This window comes from Galeopterus variegatus, unplaced genomic scaffold, assembly GCF_000696425.1.
Source record: "Galeopterus variegatus unplaced genomic scaffold, G_variegatus-3.0.2 Scaffold1772, whole genome shotgun sequence".
NCBI lineage: Eukaryota > Metazoa > Chordata > Mammalia > Dermoptera > Cynocephalidae > Galeopterus > Galeopterus variegatus.
The window spans coordinates 251,432-265,937 of record NW_007727883.1 but is presented as its reverse complement, the minus strand read 5'-3'; the positions used below and the strand labels follow the sequence as shown (position 1 = coordinate 265,937).

The 14,506-nt window shown below is 37.9% G+C and overlaps 1 protein-coding gene across 1 annotated transcript in view; it reads left to right on the top strand.

The window, feature by feature from the left end:
• SIM1 (single-minded family bHLH transcription factor 1) overlaps positions 1 to 14,506 on the top strand; it is a 77,318-nt gene that overhangs the window by 35,360 nt on the left and 27,452 nt on the right. Inside the window, exon 9 of the mRNA XM_008578834.1 lies at positions 4,520 to 4,688. Coding sequence (XP_008577056.1) covers positions 4,520 to 4,688 — 169 coding nt within the window. The remainder of the gene's footprint in view (positions 1 to 4,519; positions 4,689 to 14,506) is intronic.

Sequence of the window (14,506 nt, the reverse complement as noted above, 5' to 3'; positions counted from 1 at the left end):
GCCACTGAGTGAGTTACCTATGGAGTAAATTGTTCTCAATAGTCTTTTGAGGAATATGCCCAATGGCATATGCCATAGTTCCCCTTTCGATATGCCAATCATGTCTGGGAGAACAGTATGAGCTGCCACTGAGTGAGTTACCTATGGAGCCCAAACAGGGTGTATGTGCACTTCTTGAGAGAGCTTTAGAAGTAGAGTGGTGCTATGTCCTTCGTCCAAACAGGGTGTATGTGCACTTCTTGAGAGAGCTTTAGAAGTAGAGTGGTGCTATGTCCTTCATTTATTAAAACCAGCTAAATCAAGTCCCTCACCATACTCAATTTAGAGTCTAAGTTCTGTGCAGCTGTGTATTTTATTTTGTTCCACTCAACAGGAAATATTAAATAAATGGCTTTCTACTAAGCATACATGTAACGTTGAGGACATGTGTGATACCAGAATGTGCCTCACCAAAGGGAAGGGACAGAAGTAGGGCCAGACTCTTCTTTGTGTCTGGGTTTGAAGGAGGTAAATGGAACTCATAATGTGATTCCCATCAGCATCTAGCCCTTTAAGCTATAGAAATGAAATGCTCGTTTTTATGGAATTCTAAAAGTAAAACAAATGCTTTGTTCTTAGTGAATCTGCCATTCGGAGCTGCGTTTGGCAGCACATCAACCGTACTTTAAATGTCTTTAAGTGGGTATGTTTTACTGTGCTTTTTATTCTAACACATCTTTTGAGCTGTAGGAGTTTTGGACAGAGAAACTGGAAAACCAAATTCCTCTGAGTGAGCGTGTTGCTCTAAGGTCCCCATTTGTTGACTTAGCAATAAGGAACTTATTAATAAGTATTTTGGCTATCTTGCAATAGAGTTTAGAGGCTAAAAAGTAACAGAGCAAATTAAAATGAGTTTGGGTAGAAAGGAAAGAAATACGACCTAAGGAGGTGCTTATAATGAAATGTATTATAATCACTACCAAAGTGAAACTATTGTTCTGGGAAGATCAGATGCCAAAAAGTGCCACAGAGTTTGAAAGTTAAGAAATAATACTATTTATTGAGCATTTACTGTGTTCTGGGCATTGTGCTATGAGTTTTTCTATATATTTCATCTAAATGTCACCACATCCATATGAGTTACAAAGAGGAAACTGGGATGTAGGTGGGTTGTTACTCTGCAGGAGGCAGAGGTTGGCTTAAACCCTGATCTACCTTACTTTATGGTCTACTGCTAAATTTTGGTTGATTACTTTTAAGTTTTTTGATGTGTACCACAATGTTAATATTTCAGTTTATCAAGAGTATTTGGATAACTCTTCTTATATTTGTTAGAGTTTTCATGTGAATACATAGAATTTTAAACCATTTATTGGTTTTAAAATTTTATTTAAGTCTATTTAATTTGGAGTATTTCTGTCATTGAAAGCTATACAAGAATTTTGGAAAGACTTTTTCAATAGTTGAGATGCATATCTTAGGGGGCCTGAAAGTGTGCAAAAGAAAAATAAATCCTTGCTGATTCCTTTTCGATAGCCATGAAATCCCTGGGCTGAGATGTTGCATTACGAATGGGTTTCCAAAGTTATTTGGCCACATTTCAGGGGTGCATGATTTTCACTGTCAGTCTAGGTCCTGTTGGGCAGGGACTGGATGGATGCTTTGCTGTGCAGTACATTTGACACAGGTGAGGTTCCACCTCCTGTCAGAGTCCAGTTTGCTTGGCTCACTGTTGTCTAAGGGCAGGTGGGTCAGGGGACTCACAGCCCATTGCGGTCTTTTCCCACAGAAAGCTGTTGGGTTACAGATTATCAGGACTCATGGGAGCAAACAATTCTTTGCTGGTTGTGTCCTTGTTATCTTCTTCTTCATCCACCTATATGAAATACTGTGCAAGTGGCCATTGGGATTCAGCAAAACATCTCTTGACTCTTGTCTTCTAGAAACTTAGACTCCACTGGAAAATACAAGACATAATCACTTGAAATATAAAGTTAGAGGAGGAAGAAGATAGTTTCTGGTCCCCTCCCCATTTCCCTTAGGAACTGGCCCTGGTGTCTTCTTCCTGAGGGGTAGAGACTTAGTCCTTCTGTTCATTGGTGTCTGTCCAGTCCCTAGAACAAGGCTCCACATAGAAGAGACACTAAATATGTATTGAATGAATGAATGCCTTTAGCAATCAGGAAGAACTTCATAGAGGCGAGTGAGATTTAAGATGATTCTTTGTAAGAGGAGTTTTATAGGTATGTGTTGGGGGAGAAAGAGAGTCAAGAAAGTTTAAGGTCAGTTTGGGGAGAACTATTTGGATGAAGGGAGGAGACGATGAAAGAACATTATGAAATATTGTCGGAAAAATAGGTCAGTGCCACATTTTGGAGGGCATTCCATTTCTGACTGAGGAATACTCAGAATCTGTGTTGTCCTAAGGAGTTGATTAGAGCAGTAAAGCAGATCAGTGATGTGATTAGACTTCCCAAGCCTGCAAGACAAACTTCATGCCCACTTTCTAAATTTTTGCTGCTCATGTAGAAGAATTTCTTTTTTTACTTGTATTGAGTAGATGGATTATTTGATACAAAGCCATTGTAATTTGCTGATATATGTGATTACACTGTAGTTTGTAGCAGTGATATTATTGGAACTGCTTTAGTTGGTTTCTATTCCTATTCACTTGAGGGGCTACTTGCCTGAACTATACTTTTTCACCCTTTTTAATTGAAAAGCAAAATTTGTATAAATTTTTGGTGTACCACATGATATTTTGATGTATATATGTACTTGTATTGAGTAGATGGATTATTTGATACAAAGCCATTGTAATTTGCTGATATATGTGACTACACTGTAGTTTGTAGCAGTGATATTATTGGAACTGCTTTAGTTGGTTTCTATTCCTATTCACTTGAGGGGCTACTTGCCTGAATTATACTTTTTCACCCTTTTTAATTGAAAAGCAAACTTTGTATAAATTTTTGGTGTACCACATGATATTTTGATGTATATATACATTGTGAAATTTCCTCACATACTTATTTTATTTTTTGTGTGTGGTGAGAACACTTAAAATCTACTCTCTTAGCAATTTTCAAGTACTGAATTATACTTTTGCTCTTGCCTAATCTGGTTATAGAAGAACTAATAGGGAAAAGGAAAAGAAGATAGACACTTATTTGCTGATCCATAGCATGTGCCAATCACTTTTACATATATAATTTCATTAATTTATTGTTTTATATACCTGTGTTAATCCAAGGAATATTAAACGTGCATGTAAAACTTTTAAGATGGTGAGCCTATTACAGAATTACAGGGAAGGAAAAATAACAGAAGAAAAATAAAGGAAGCCAGTGGAGTTGGTTGCACAAAATGCCTGCCATGAAGACTTTGTACATTTGCTAGGGGTGATTACAGATCAGACTCGGGGCTCAGGGCCCTTTGACTGTTAGTGCAAAGTTACATGATGAGTTACATGATTCACAGTGTTTGTGAGATAAAAAGAAATCAGTTACTCAGGAGCAGCCCAGCTAGTTCTGGAACCTGAGAAAAAATTCTCCCAGGAGTCTTTATAAAAAAGACTCTCTGAAACATTCTATTTTGGCTGCCAGTGGGAAGGGTTGACATCCTGTTATGAAAACTGAGGAGTCAGATGAGATCCACTGCTGCCTGAAAGGGGGTTGAGGTTGTACCTGTGGGCAGGGCCAAGACTCATCTTCAGCCCCTAAATATCTCTAGCAATACCTTTGTAATGAACTACCTAAGATAAACTTTTTATCCCCTTTATATCACAGTCTGCAGTTATTATGCATGTTTATTTGCTTACTGTTTCTATTTCCAAGTAGATTATAATCTTTGCAAGAGCAGGGGTTATTTATTCTTTCATCTTCAGATAGCTCAAACTCTGGTGTATATTAAGAGCTCGATAAATATTTATTGAATGTAAGAATGAATGGAAAGAACTGGTGGTTAAATGTACCCTAAGGTAACTGAATTAGTTAGCCTGTGAAAAGGGATTTTTAACTACTTACATGCCTGGTTATACTAGTTAGCTAGCTATAAAAATATTTAGAATGTTTACCAGGATGATGACCTTGGAACTGCTGATAGAAGACACTCTTCTTGCCAATAATCAGATAGGATCAGCTGGCTGGTTGTCTGCCGAGTTCACCCCACATAGGAAATCTTTGGAATAGGTTTTATAATTCCTATCTCAACAATGAGGACAGAGAAGCCCAGAGAAGTTGAATTATGGGTTTATTTTCTACTTAACTAACAAAGATGATGAAAAACACATTTTTAAGTCAAGACTTTTTCATGAGCATATCATATAATTTGACTGTGCTATACGCGGCAGCTACACTCACACACGTTAGTTAAATGTTAGGCATTTCTAGAATAACCCAGGTGTTCGTGGAAACCAGTTATATGTCTTACTTTTGCTTGCTTCCTTTTTAAACACAGATTATTGCCATGCCTGATGAGAGAATACATGAATTCATTACCTGTAGTGGCTGATTAAGGGCTTTGTTCTCCTACCCTGCAGAGACACAGAATACAAAGGGCTGCAGCTCTCCCTGGATCAGATCTCAGCCTCCAAACCAGCCTTCTCCTATGCCAGCAGCTCCACCCCCACCATGACTGACAGCAGGAAGGGGGCCAAGACTAGGCTCTCCAGCTCAAAGTCAAAAGCCAGAACCTCACCATACCCTCAGGTAAGCGCATTGCTCTTCTGTAACTTTCTTTCTTTCTTTCTTTTTTTTTTTTTTTTTGGTGACTGTTTAATTTCAAAGTTGAGGAAGTATTAAAACTGTTTGGAATTAATTATCTGGTTTTAATAAATGTAGTACTTTATAAATCTGGAAAGTTTTCTAAAACTACTCTCCCCCTCCTTTTCTTTCTTTAAAATAACTGTGCTAATAAAAATTTGAAATGATTTTGTGGTTTACTGCATTTATATAAAGGCCACGAGAGTCTAGTTGTCGTCAGAACGATAACTTCTTTTAAGGAGTTCGATTATTTCCAGGAGACCGATCCTAAAAAATTTTCCCCGCAATGATTAACCAGAAAGATGTAGCCAGCATACCAAAATATAGAAAACAAAAGCTTGATGTAAAAAATTGAATCTTAGGACAGGAACTGATAAAGAAGAAAATTAAGAGGTGGAGACACAGGATCAAGGATGCATTTCACCATGAGACTTGAGCACAGATTAACTATTTATGAGGAGGAATGAAGTAGAGAGGGCCTTTCATGTGGCAGGAATGATAGGAAAAGCAACTCTCTTGTCTTTGCCAGGTGGTAAGTGATGAGACCCAAAGGAGGTATTCCAGAAATATTCATACTGCAAGGTAAACATACGAGTCCTGGTTCTTGGAAGGAAAAAAATTATTTTTCTGATCAGTTACTGAGATACAGAAACTAGTTGCTATCAAGGTGTGTATACAACCTTCCTGACCTGAAGGAAGTAATAAGCTAGTAACTCCTCATGTCCTGTGGCCACCTCACCTTCATCCTTTGCTTTCAAGAGTACCGTATCTAACTTCCTGCAGCTCACTAGAGTAACTCAGAGATGATTCCTGGGCTAGTATAAAACCAAACTGGTTTCTGAATCATTTATTTATCAAGGTGGTATTTATCTTTTATGTTTTTATCATATTTTTTAAAGTAAAAGTGGCAATTATTATTCTGTTGATATCTACAAGTGTGTCCTATTTGAGGAAATGTCGTTCATCAGGCCAATGGTCATCAAAAAGCTACTATTTGCTAGATTATTTTGGGGGCTTGGTATGTGAAGATGAGAAGACCAGATTTCTTCATTCTGACAAAAGGGAGGCGAGTAGATGTGTGATGCCTAGATGTTTTTTAGTTTACAATTTGTGTTATGAAGTATAAAGTGTATTTCGGTCGGAGTCATGGTGGCGGGAGAGCTGCTTCTTTTTATTGAACATCTAATGAGAAGCTTTTCTTATTACTCTCTTGAACCTTGGGAAGAGAGTTTTACTGTCTCTTTTTACTACTTGGAAAGATGGATTATGCCTCAGGGTAGTTCTCTCCTTAAATATATAGGAATGTTGATCACATAGATGAAAGAAGAATTTAAATTAGAAAATACTAAGTTAAGAAAGAGTTTGTCCATTGTTATATAGAAATTAAGCCACAAAAACAAAATCTCCCCATTGAACCTCCAAAACTTCACCGTATGTAGTCAATGTTTTCTTTTAACATCTATGATTTCTATTAGTTCACTCTAATAGTAGACTGTTAAGAAAGAGTTTGTCCATTGTTATATAGAAATTAAGCCACAAAAACAAAATCTCCCCATTGGACCTCCAAAACTTCACCGTATGTAGTCAATGTTTTCTTTTAACATCTATGATTTCTATTAGTTCACTCTAATAGTAGACTGTTCATTTTTAAAAATGTTTTAACTGCAATTAGACTACTCCTTGTGTGAATGTGTGTGTGTTGGGGGGGCTAGGAGTTGATTTGAAAGTTACATGCTCCACAGTTAAAAAAGGAAAAAAATAAAAAGCAATATGGAAGAGTGAAATGCAAAAAAAGAAAAAAGAAAAATCTCTATCTCCTGTTTCCTCTCCAAAATTGTACTTTCTTCTTGAAATGTCTTATGCTGTATAAAAATCACTTGTATGCACACACATATGTCCACATAGGATTTCTCTTGAAGTTTGCATATTCATTTTTGTGGTTAATACTGATGTAAATGTAGTTCTTAGGATTTTGGCCATATGTCTCATTTGAAATTGCACAGTCATAAATTAAGTTTACTTAATATTTATATATCTAGTAAAGGTTACTCTTTAACTGTGTTTACTTTAGATAGTCATGGTGCCAGGTCAATCATTGAGTTCCTACTACGTGGGCTGCTCATACATAGAGATTGGAAATGGAACGCATGCTGTCTGCTTTCAAGGAGTTACTAGTATAGACAGACAAGTGAACAGGCAATTGCAGTGAATTGTCACGGAGTGAGAGTGTACTCTGGGAGCACATTGGAAAAGCATGACATTCAGGGCCAGCTCCTTATTTTTCTGTTGGAAAAAAACAACTTAGAAATCCAGCCATCTTGGATTCTAAAGCCTCAGAAATTTTAAAGAAAAAAAATTAGCTTCTTAAAAATCTTGTTTGGTTCAAATTGTCCTTATATTATTTGTGAATAGTTAACTTTTAATTTTCATGTGTAATTGTTATTAGGTGTCTTTGATTCAGCAGATGCTAGCTGAGTACCTGCATTGAAAAGATACTACTCTGGCCATTGTAATTGGGGGCTAGAATATAAAAAAAATGGTATAAGAATATTATTAAGTTTTGCAGTAGAGTGGAAGTGGTAAATTATATACTAGAATAAGTAGTGTGTAGGAGACGGTGTATACAAAGGGCTTTGCAAGTAATTTCAGCAACGTGAACTCTGGGCCGGCTGACTGAGGAATGTGTTGTGGGTGACCTGGCTTTGAGGGTAGGATTCTGGTGTATATATAAGCATAAGGGCAATGAGAGGAGACTTCAGGAAAACTAAGATTATGAGGAAAAGCAGGAAGAAATTGTTAGTGTGATTGGGTCTGGGGTTGGGGTGGGGAAGGGTTGGTCTCTCTGAATAAGGATTAGGAGTGCTATGTTTGGAAACATAAATTGTTGCCAAATATATGGTAGGCGAAGGAGTTTTATTTTGGAAGAAATTGTTAGTGTGATTGGGTCTGGGGTTGGGGTGGGGAAGGGTTGGTCTCTCTGAATGAGGATTAGGAGTGCTATGTTTGGAAACATAAATTGTTGCCAAATATATGGTAGGCGAAGGAGTTTTATTTTGTTTGTTTTGTTTTTTGTTTTTTGGGTTATTTTTTGTGGAGAACTAGTAAAGGTTTCTGAACAGGAAATGAGAAAATAAATGTGGTTGAAACAAGGAAAACTATTTAGGGGACTAATTTTAATATTCCTGGTGTGAATCAATGAAGAGCTAAACTAAAGTTCTCTCCTGAAGTAAAAGGCACTGTAAAGGAAGAATGGATAAAATTATTTTTATCCTTGGCTTCTTATATCTCTTCTTGTTATAGATATATTTTGATATTTGTAGATTTATTTTGGAATTACATTTTTAAAGTTTACTTTCAGTACTTGAAGAGACACTTTTATTGAATTCCCCTTTATGTGTTCATAGATACATAATAATTCCTTTTTAGTGAGTGAATGATGAAGCTTTTAATTGTATTTAGTTTTAAATATTTTTGCCCATTTTTTCAAAAGAGACAGTCTTTTCTTTTTTGTTATTTCTATATTTACATATTTTTAGCATGCAAATTCTCATTAGATTTTTCAAGAGGCAGTTTCCAGTGCAAAATTGAGCTCACAGGATAACGTCTTGTGTGCCTCTTATTAGTTATGTAAATAGCGATCTGATGAGTCTATCAATATTATTTATTAGGCTGTTTGCTCTATTGTGTATTAGGCATATCTAGAAATTTCTAACAGATGTCTGACAAATGACAAATGGCAACACTACTTTTTGGAATTATTTAGGCATCCTTATATGAACATTTGAGACATGCATAAATTGTAATTCGCTCCCACCATCCAGTTTGCAGTAATAGATGAATCTTTAGGTGCCTTCCTGGTATGAGATGCCCTTGGAAATGATTTTGGACTTGATTATATTATGGCCGCTTAATGAATGACGCAATCACCTTTGTACCTCTATGTATTACTCAGGACAGGAGAGGTCAAAATAGAATTGTTTTGAATGGTTTTAGAAAAATTGTTGTAAGAAATATTATAGTTAATTTTCAAAGATTCTGCACATAGCTTCTGAGCTGCAGTATAGTGACAATCTTTCTGTTATGACAGTTGTATTTTATTGTTAATGGGTTTATACTTATGAAAATAGCAACATATTTTTTTCATAGTTCTGTCGAATTAAAAATATTGTATGTATAGAATGTATTTTTCAGACTCTGCCTACTAGAAATTGCTACAATATTTTCCAGCTATTTTTATGGAACTAGTCATAGCTACTCTAATACCAGTTGGAAGTTATCTTACCCTGGTTTAGTCATGTTGATCATGAATAAATTGCTTCCTGATTCCAGAGTTTCCTTTTAAACTTCTCATGTTGGCATGTTTATAGGTACGTTTATTAGAGACAGTGCATGCCATCCTGTTTTATTGCATCATCCTGCCCTCCTCTTGCCTTTTCCCAAGTCAGTAATAACCAATACACTATATAATTCTGTAATAACAGTGCATGCATACGACCATGTATTCTTCTGAAATCTGAAAGTCTTTTAATCACTTACTGCAGATACACTATAACACTTGCAGCTTTTATTCCACATCTGTTACCTTAAATAATCCCACAGAACCCTCTTAATTTTCATTGCCAGCAATCTGGCTTCATTTTGGTGAAGGTAGAAACTCTCCTTCTGCAAAGGTTCTTTCTGGTCTCAAAAATACTCCAGTGACTACCACGCTAAGAGCCTGACTTATTTAGTTATAGAAAAAAGAAGGATAAATAATTTCTCAAGCATAGCTGTCCCTTTATACATAGTACTTTTATCACTACCAGTGTAGATATCCCTTCGTTTCATGTTTTATATGTAACATGAAAACATGTAACCCTTGACCAATAATAACAAAAAATTTTTAAACACATTTTCCAAAAAAATAACATTATCTTTCCAGAACGTCTTGTATTATACAGGCTTGTTTATATTTCCTGGCCATGTATAAATTTGTGATTAGTCTCCCCCTTCTGTAGAAATATCAAGAGATTATTAGAGTGGACCTTACTGTCTTTTAGATTGTCTTCATAAATGAAACCAAGTATTATTTCAGAAAACATTTTGCTCAGTAAGGTGAGACCTCTGTGCTTCAGGTTTGTGCTTTGGTTTTTATGAACTCACTCTTGCATTTAGTTGAATACCTGTGATGTGCAAGAAAGTGCTAAAGGTGAGTCCTTAAGGAGCCATCTAGAGGGTCCAGCTAGGAAGGCAAAACAAATGTTTTAGTAGGGAATTATGAGATGCAGTCAGTCATGTGGCCACAAGGTCACACCTCCTGCCTTTTCATTCCCTTAGCACATGCTTGGGTGAGGGACAGACAATGGTGCCCGTTTTCCCTGATTACTAACAGGTTTTATCCATGATCACTTTACGGAGTCACATCCTTGTCACACACTTTTTCATTAACCAGCTTCCTTATACCCCCAAACTTACCTGTCTCTACCCTACTTCTCTGTGCTCATCCAGCACGTGGGTCTCAGAAGGAACCAGGGTGCCTTAGTTGAAAGAGGTTAGTAAAGTCTGCTGTAAAGGACACACAAACTTGCTGAGTAAATGTACGGGGTCAAGGGGGACAGAGTAAGATAACATTTTAGGAGACATGATGGGTAGAAGGGTGACAAGATGGAAGGAAACTAACAATGGGGAATAGGCAAAAGTGGTTGTTTCCAGTACAGTCTGCCTAAGCCATTATGGAGAACTTCTTTGACCTTCACCTTGCCTTGGAAAAAACAGTGTAAGATATTAGTAAAGGTAGGATAGGTATTAATGGTAGATAAACTAAGTATATGGGATTAGATATAAGACTGTATACTTTTTTGTTAAATAGTTTACTCAAGTGTTAGATATCTTAAGTATAATGTTTCATTGATGTTTACTGTCTTATAACATTACAATATACATTGATATATGGCACTTAAAATACCATCCCAATATTGAGAATACAATAATGACAAATCTGACAAAAAATTAAACAAACAGATGACTAGATTTAGTCACATCACATTAGACTTATGAGTAAGGCAGCAGGAGTTATTGCATAAGAAAAAAACAATGAGAAGAAAAAATGAGAAAAAGTGGCATAAATGAGGAAGGTAAAATGAGACCTAGCAACAATAAAAGGAAGAAAGTTTGGAGGCAATAAAAGTAAGATCCATGAGGACAAGAGATGTCCTTGGTAACTGGATTGCCCTGGCCACACAGAAAACCTTAGTAGATGTTGAATGAATGCACAAATGGATGGATGGAGGACCCGTCAAGGTGATGGAGTAGATGGAGAAAGAAGCGGGGGAGTGATGCGATGTGTTAAGTCCTGGGAAGATGTGCCCCGGAGGGCTTAACAGATTCACTGTGGGAGATAAAAATGTAAACACTGTGTAGTATGTAATGGGGTGTCAGTGGTGGTATCTGTGGTGGTGGTGGTATGTGTTGGGAGCTGACCTGTCCTTCAAGCAGTGATCTAACTAGGAGCGGGGGGCAGGCAGTGAGAGAACCAGTGACCTCTAAGCTTAGAGAGCTCACATGCCATGGGGAGTTGTCATCAGGTTTGGACTTATCTCTGCAAGATTTTGCAGTGGGACTGTGGGGCTGCAAGATGACAGTTAATAAATCCCCAACATGGCTTGTGCCTCCCTTCAAGGGCCCAACTCACTCTCAACTCCCACCTGTGCTCTTCTATTCTTTCACCATTTGCCCTTCTTCCCCCATTGCCTGTGTCCTGGAAGCTTCCTTACTCTAAGTGATTGCAACAGCATTTTAGTTTTTTTCTCATTTTGAGAAATTTTTCTCTAGTCTGCTTTGCCTCCTAGATTGACCTTAAAAGACCACTTATCATGCCAATGCTTGAAGACCTGCAGTAGCCCTATCTGTCACTCAGGGTCACCTGTAATTGGGTGCTAAATAACCTTGCCAGCATTCTGTCTTGTTGGGACCTATCTAAACCCTGTGATAAGCTAGATGGGTCTCCTCATTCTTTGCTGAATGCCTTGTCCATTCCTGCCTCTATGCTTGTGCTCATGTGGTTATTTCTGCCCGCACTGCCTCTGTTTTTCAAAATTCTGCCTATCATCTAAGGCCCAGATTGGATGCTACCATTTTCATGAAATATAACTAAGTTATATTTCTCCTTGGACCCCTACTTAGAATAATTTGCCTTCTGCTGCCTTCTAGTTATGTCTTATCTCCTCTCTTGGACTATAATCTCTTTGAAAGTAATAACCATGTCTTTTTCACATTCAACTCCCTCCTCTCTACCCCCCAGCATCTAGTATGGTGTCTTCCACATATTTACTCAATTTATGTTAATAGAATGAATAAATGAATGAGTAAATAAATAAATAAATAAAGTTAAAAAGTGTGGGAATACTTTGCTAGTTGTCTGTTAAAATGTAAAACCCCCAAGGTAGGTGAGAACATTCTACTAGTAAGGAATTTATAACCTATGCAAAGAGGCAAAAGATATGCATGCAAAACAACCTGGGGATGGTTAGGCAAATACCAAATCTTGTAGTACAAATCAAGCACCTAAGTGCTGAGGAGGAATTAGATGTGGTAGAATCTATGGGTTCTTTTAAGAATAAAACTTAGAACAAGCACTCTCTGGCTTATACTCTAGGGGCAGAGAACCATCCACATCTGGTCTTGCTGGGCTTCCTAGTCTTCTAGTCCCCATTGCCATCTCTAGTGCAAAATGGAAAGACATGACAGCTGATATGTGCTCTGTGTGTATGTTTTGGTTATAAAATAAATGCATTGAGGGCCAGCCCAGTGGCGCACTGCTACAGTGCGCCGCTTGGGAAGTGTAAGTTAAAAAGTGTGGGAATACTTTGCTAGTTGTCTGTTAAAATGTAAAACCCCCAAGGTAGGTGAGAACATTCTACTAGTAAGGAATTTATAACCTATGCAAAGAGGCAAAAGATATGCATGCAAAACAACCTGGGGATGGTTAGGCAAATACCAAATCTTGTAGTACAAATCAAGCACCTAAGTGCTGAGGAGGAATTAGATGTGGTAGAATCTATGGGTTCTTTTAAGAATAAAACTTAGAACAAGCACTCTCTGGCTTATACTCTAGGGGCAGAGAACCATCCACATCTGGTCTTGCTGGGCTTCCTAGTCTTCTAGTCCCCATTGCCATCTCTAGTGCAAAATGGAAAGACATGACAGCTGATATGTGCTCTGTGTGTATGTTTTGGTTATAAAATAAATGCATTGAGGGCCAGCCCAGTGGCGCACTGCTACAGTGCGCTGCTTGGGAAGTGTAGCAGTGCTCCCGCCGAGGGTTCGGATCCCACATACAGACTGGCCGCTCACTGGCTGAGCGAGGTGCGGGAGCAACACCGAGGGTTGCGATCCCATTGCCGGTCCCGGTCCGGTACGGGTGCAACACTGAGGGTTGCGATCCGTTGCTGGTCACGAAAAAAGACAAAAAGGAAAATAAATAAATAAATAAATGCGTTGATATTTGAGTGGCTGTGTAAGAAATGCCATTTGGCTCTGTCTTCCATCTCAGTAACTTTATGTATGGGCTCAGCCCTAGTTCCATGGCTCAGTTGCCATGATGAGTAGATCACTCTCTTATTTTTCGTTTAATAATATATGTACATTTTTTTGTTCTACATTTTTATCCATGTTATGCTCTATGAGAGATAGATTTCCCCTGTAAGAAATGGAAAATCTCTTAAAATATTGTTTTTTGTTTGTTTGGTTTGGTTTTTGATCTTCTGGATACAAAAGAACTCATGAGAGTCATGTTCTTTTATGATCTTTGACCGTTGGTCCCTCTTCCTCCCCATTCCCACTGTCTTTGTCTGGTCCAGGCTCTCTAGAATAAGACATCAAATTTAGACAACTTCATCTGTCTCCTTATTGTTCTTTTGATCTCTAATCATTTCTGCCAGATTAAGCTTCCTGAAATATCATTTTCATTATGCCTTACTCTCCCTGCTTAAAAACCTACAGAGGAGCCTTATTGGTTATAGGATGACATGCAGTCTCCATAATCTGGTCCAGGCTACACCTCTGCCTCTGGCTGCCTCACCTCCTCTGTCCGCTCTGGCTCCCCACACCATGTTAGCTCTCCACCCTAGCTAATCTGTTTACTCTTCCTGAGGATACCTTGCTTCAAATCCTACCCACCCATCAAAGCATAGCTGCAGCTCCACCTCTCATCCCCACAGATTCCTGGTCAAAAGGCATAATTCATGTTAAACATGTCTCTTTCTATAGATTGAATTGTATCATCCACAAAGTTTAATATATTGAAACTTATAAAAATATATTGTGACTGTGTTAAGGGAGTGGGAAATCCTATTATGGTAATCAAAAGGTGGGGCCTTGAAGAGGTGATTAGATTGTGAGGAACATGCCCTAATGAACATATTAATCCATTGATGGTTTAATGGTGGTCATGGGTGTGGTTCTGAAGTCTTTAAAAGAGAGCCTATGAGAAACTCTCTGCCATGTGATACCCTGAGTTGCTGTGTAGAGTCACCACCACTAAGGCCCTCACCAGGTATGCTCCCTGGACTTTGGACTTCCTAGCCTCCAAAAGTGTAAGAAATAAATTGTATTTCCTTATAAATCACCCATTTTCAGGTATTTTATTACAAGCAACAGAAATGGACTAATACCTATCTATTCCATAATGTAGCATGGCTTAGATCTGGGAGAGAGTTAGTGTCAAAGAAATTAGGCAGTGGGTACAGTGACTGTGCCACATCAAATGGTAAGCCTCTGCTTCTGGC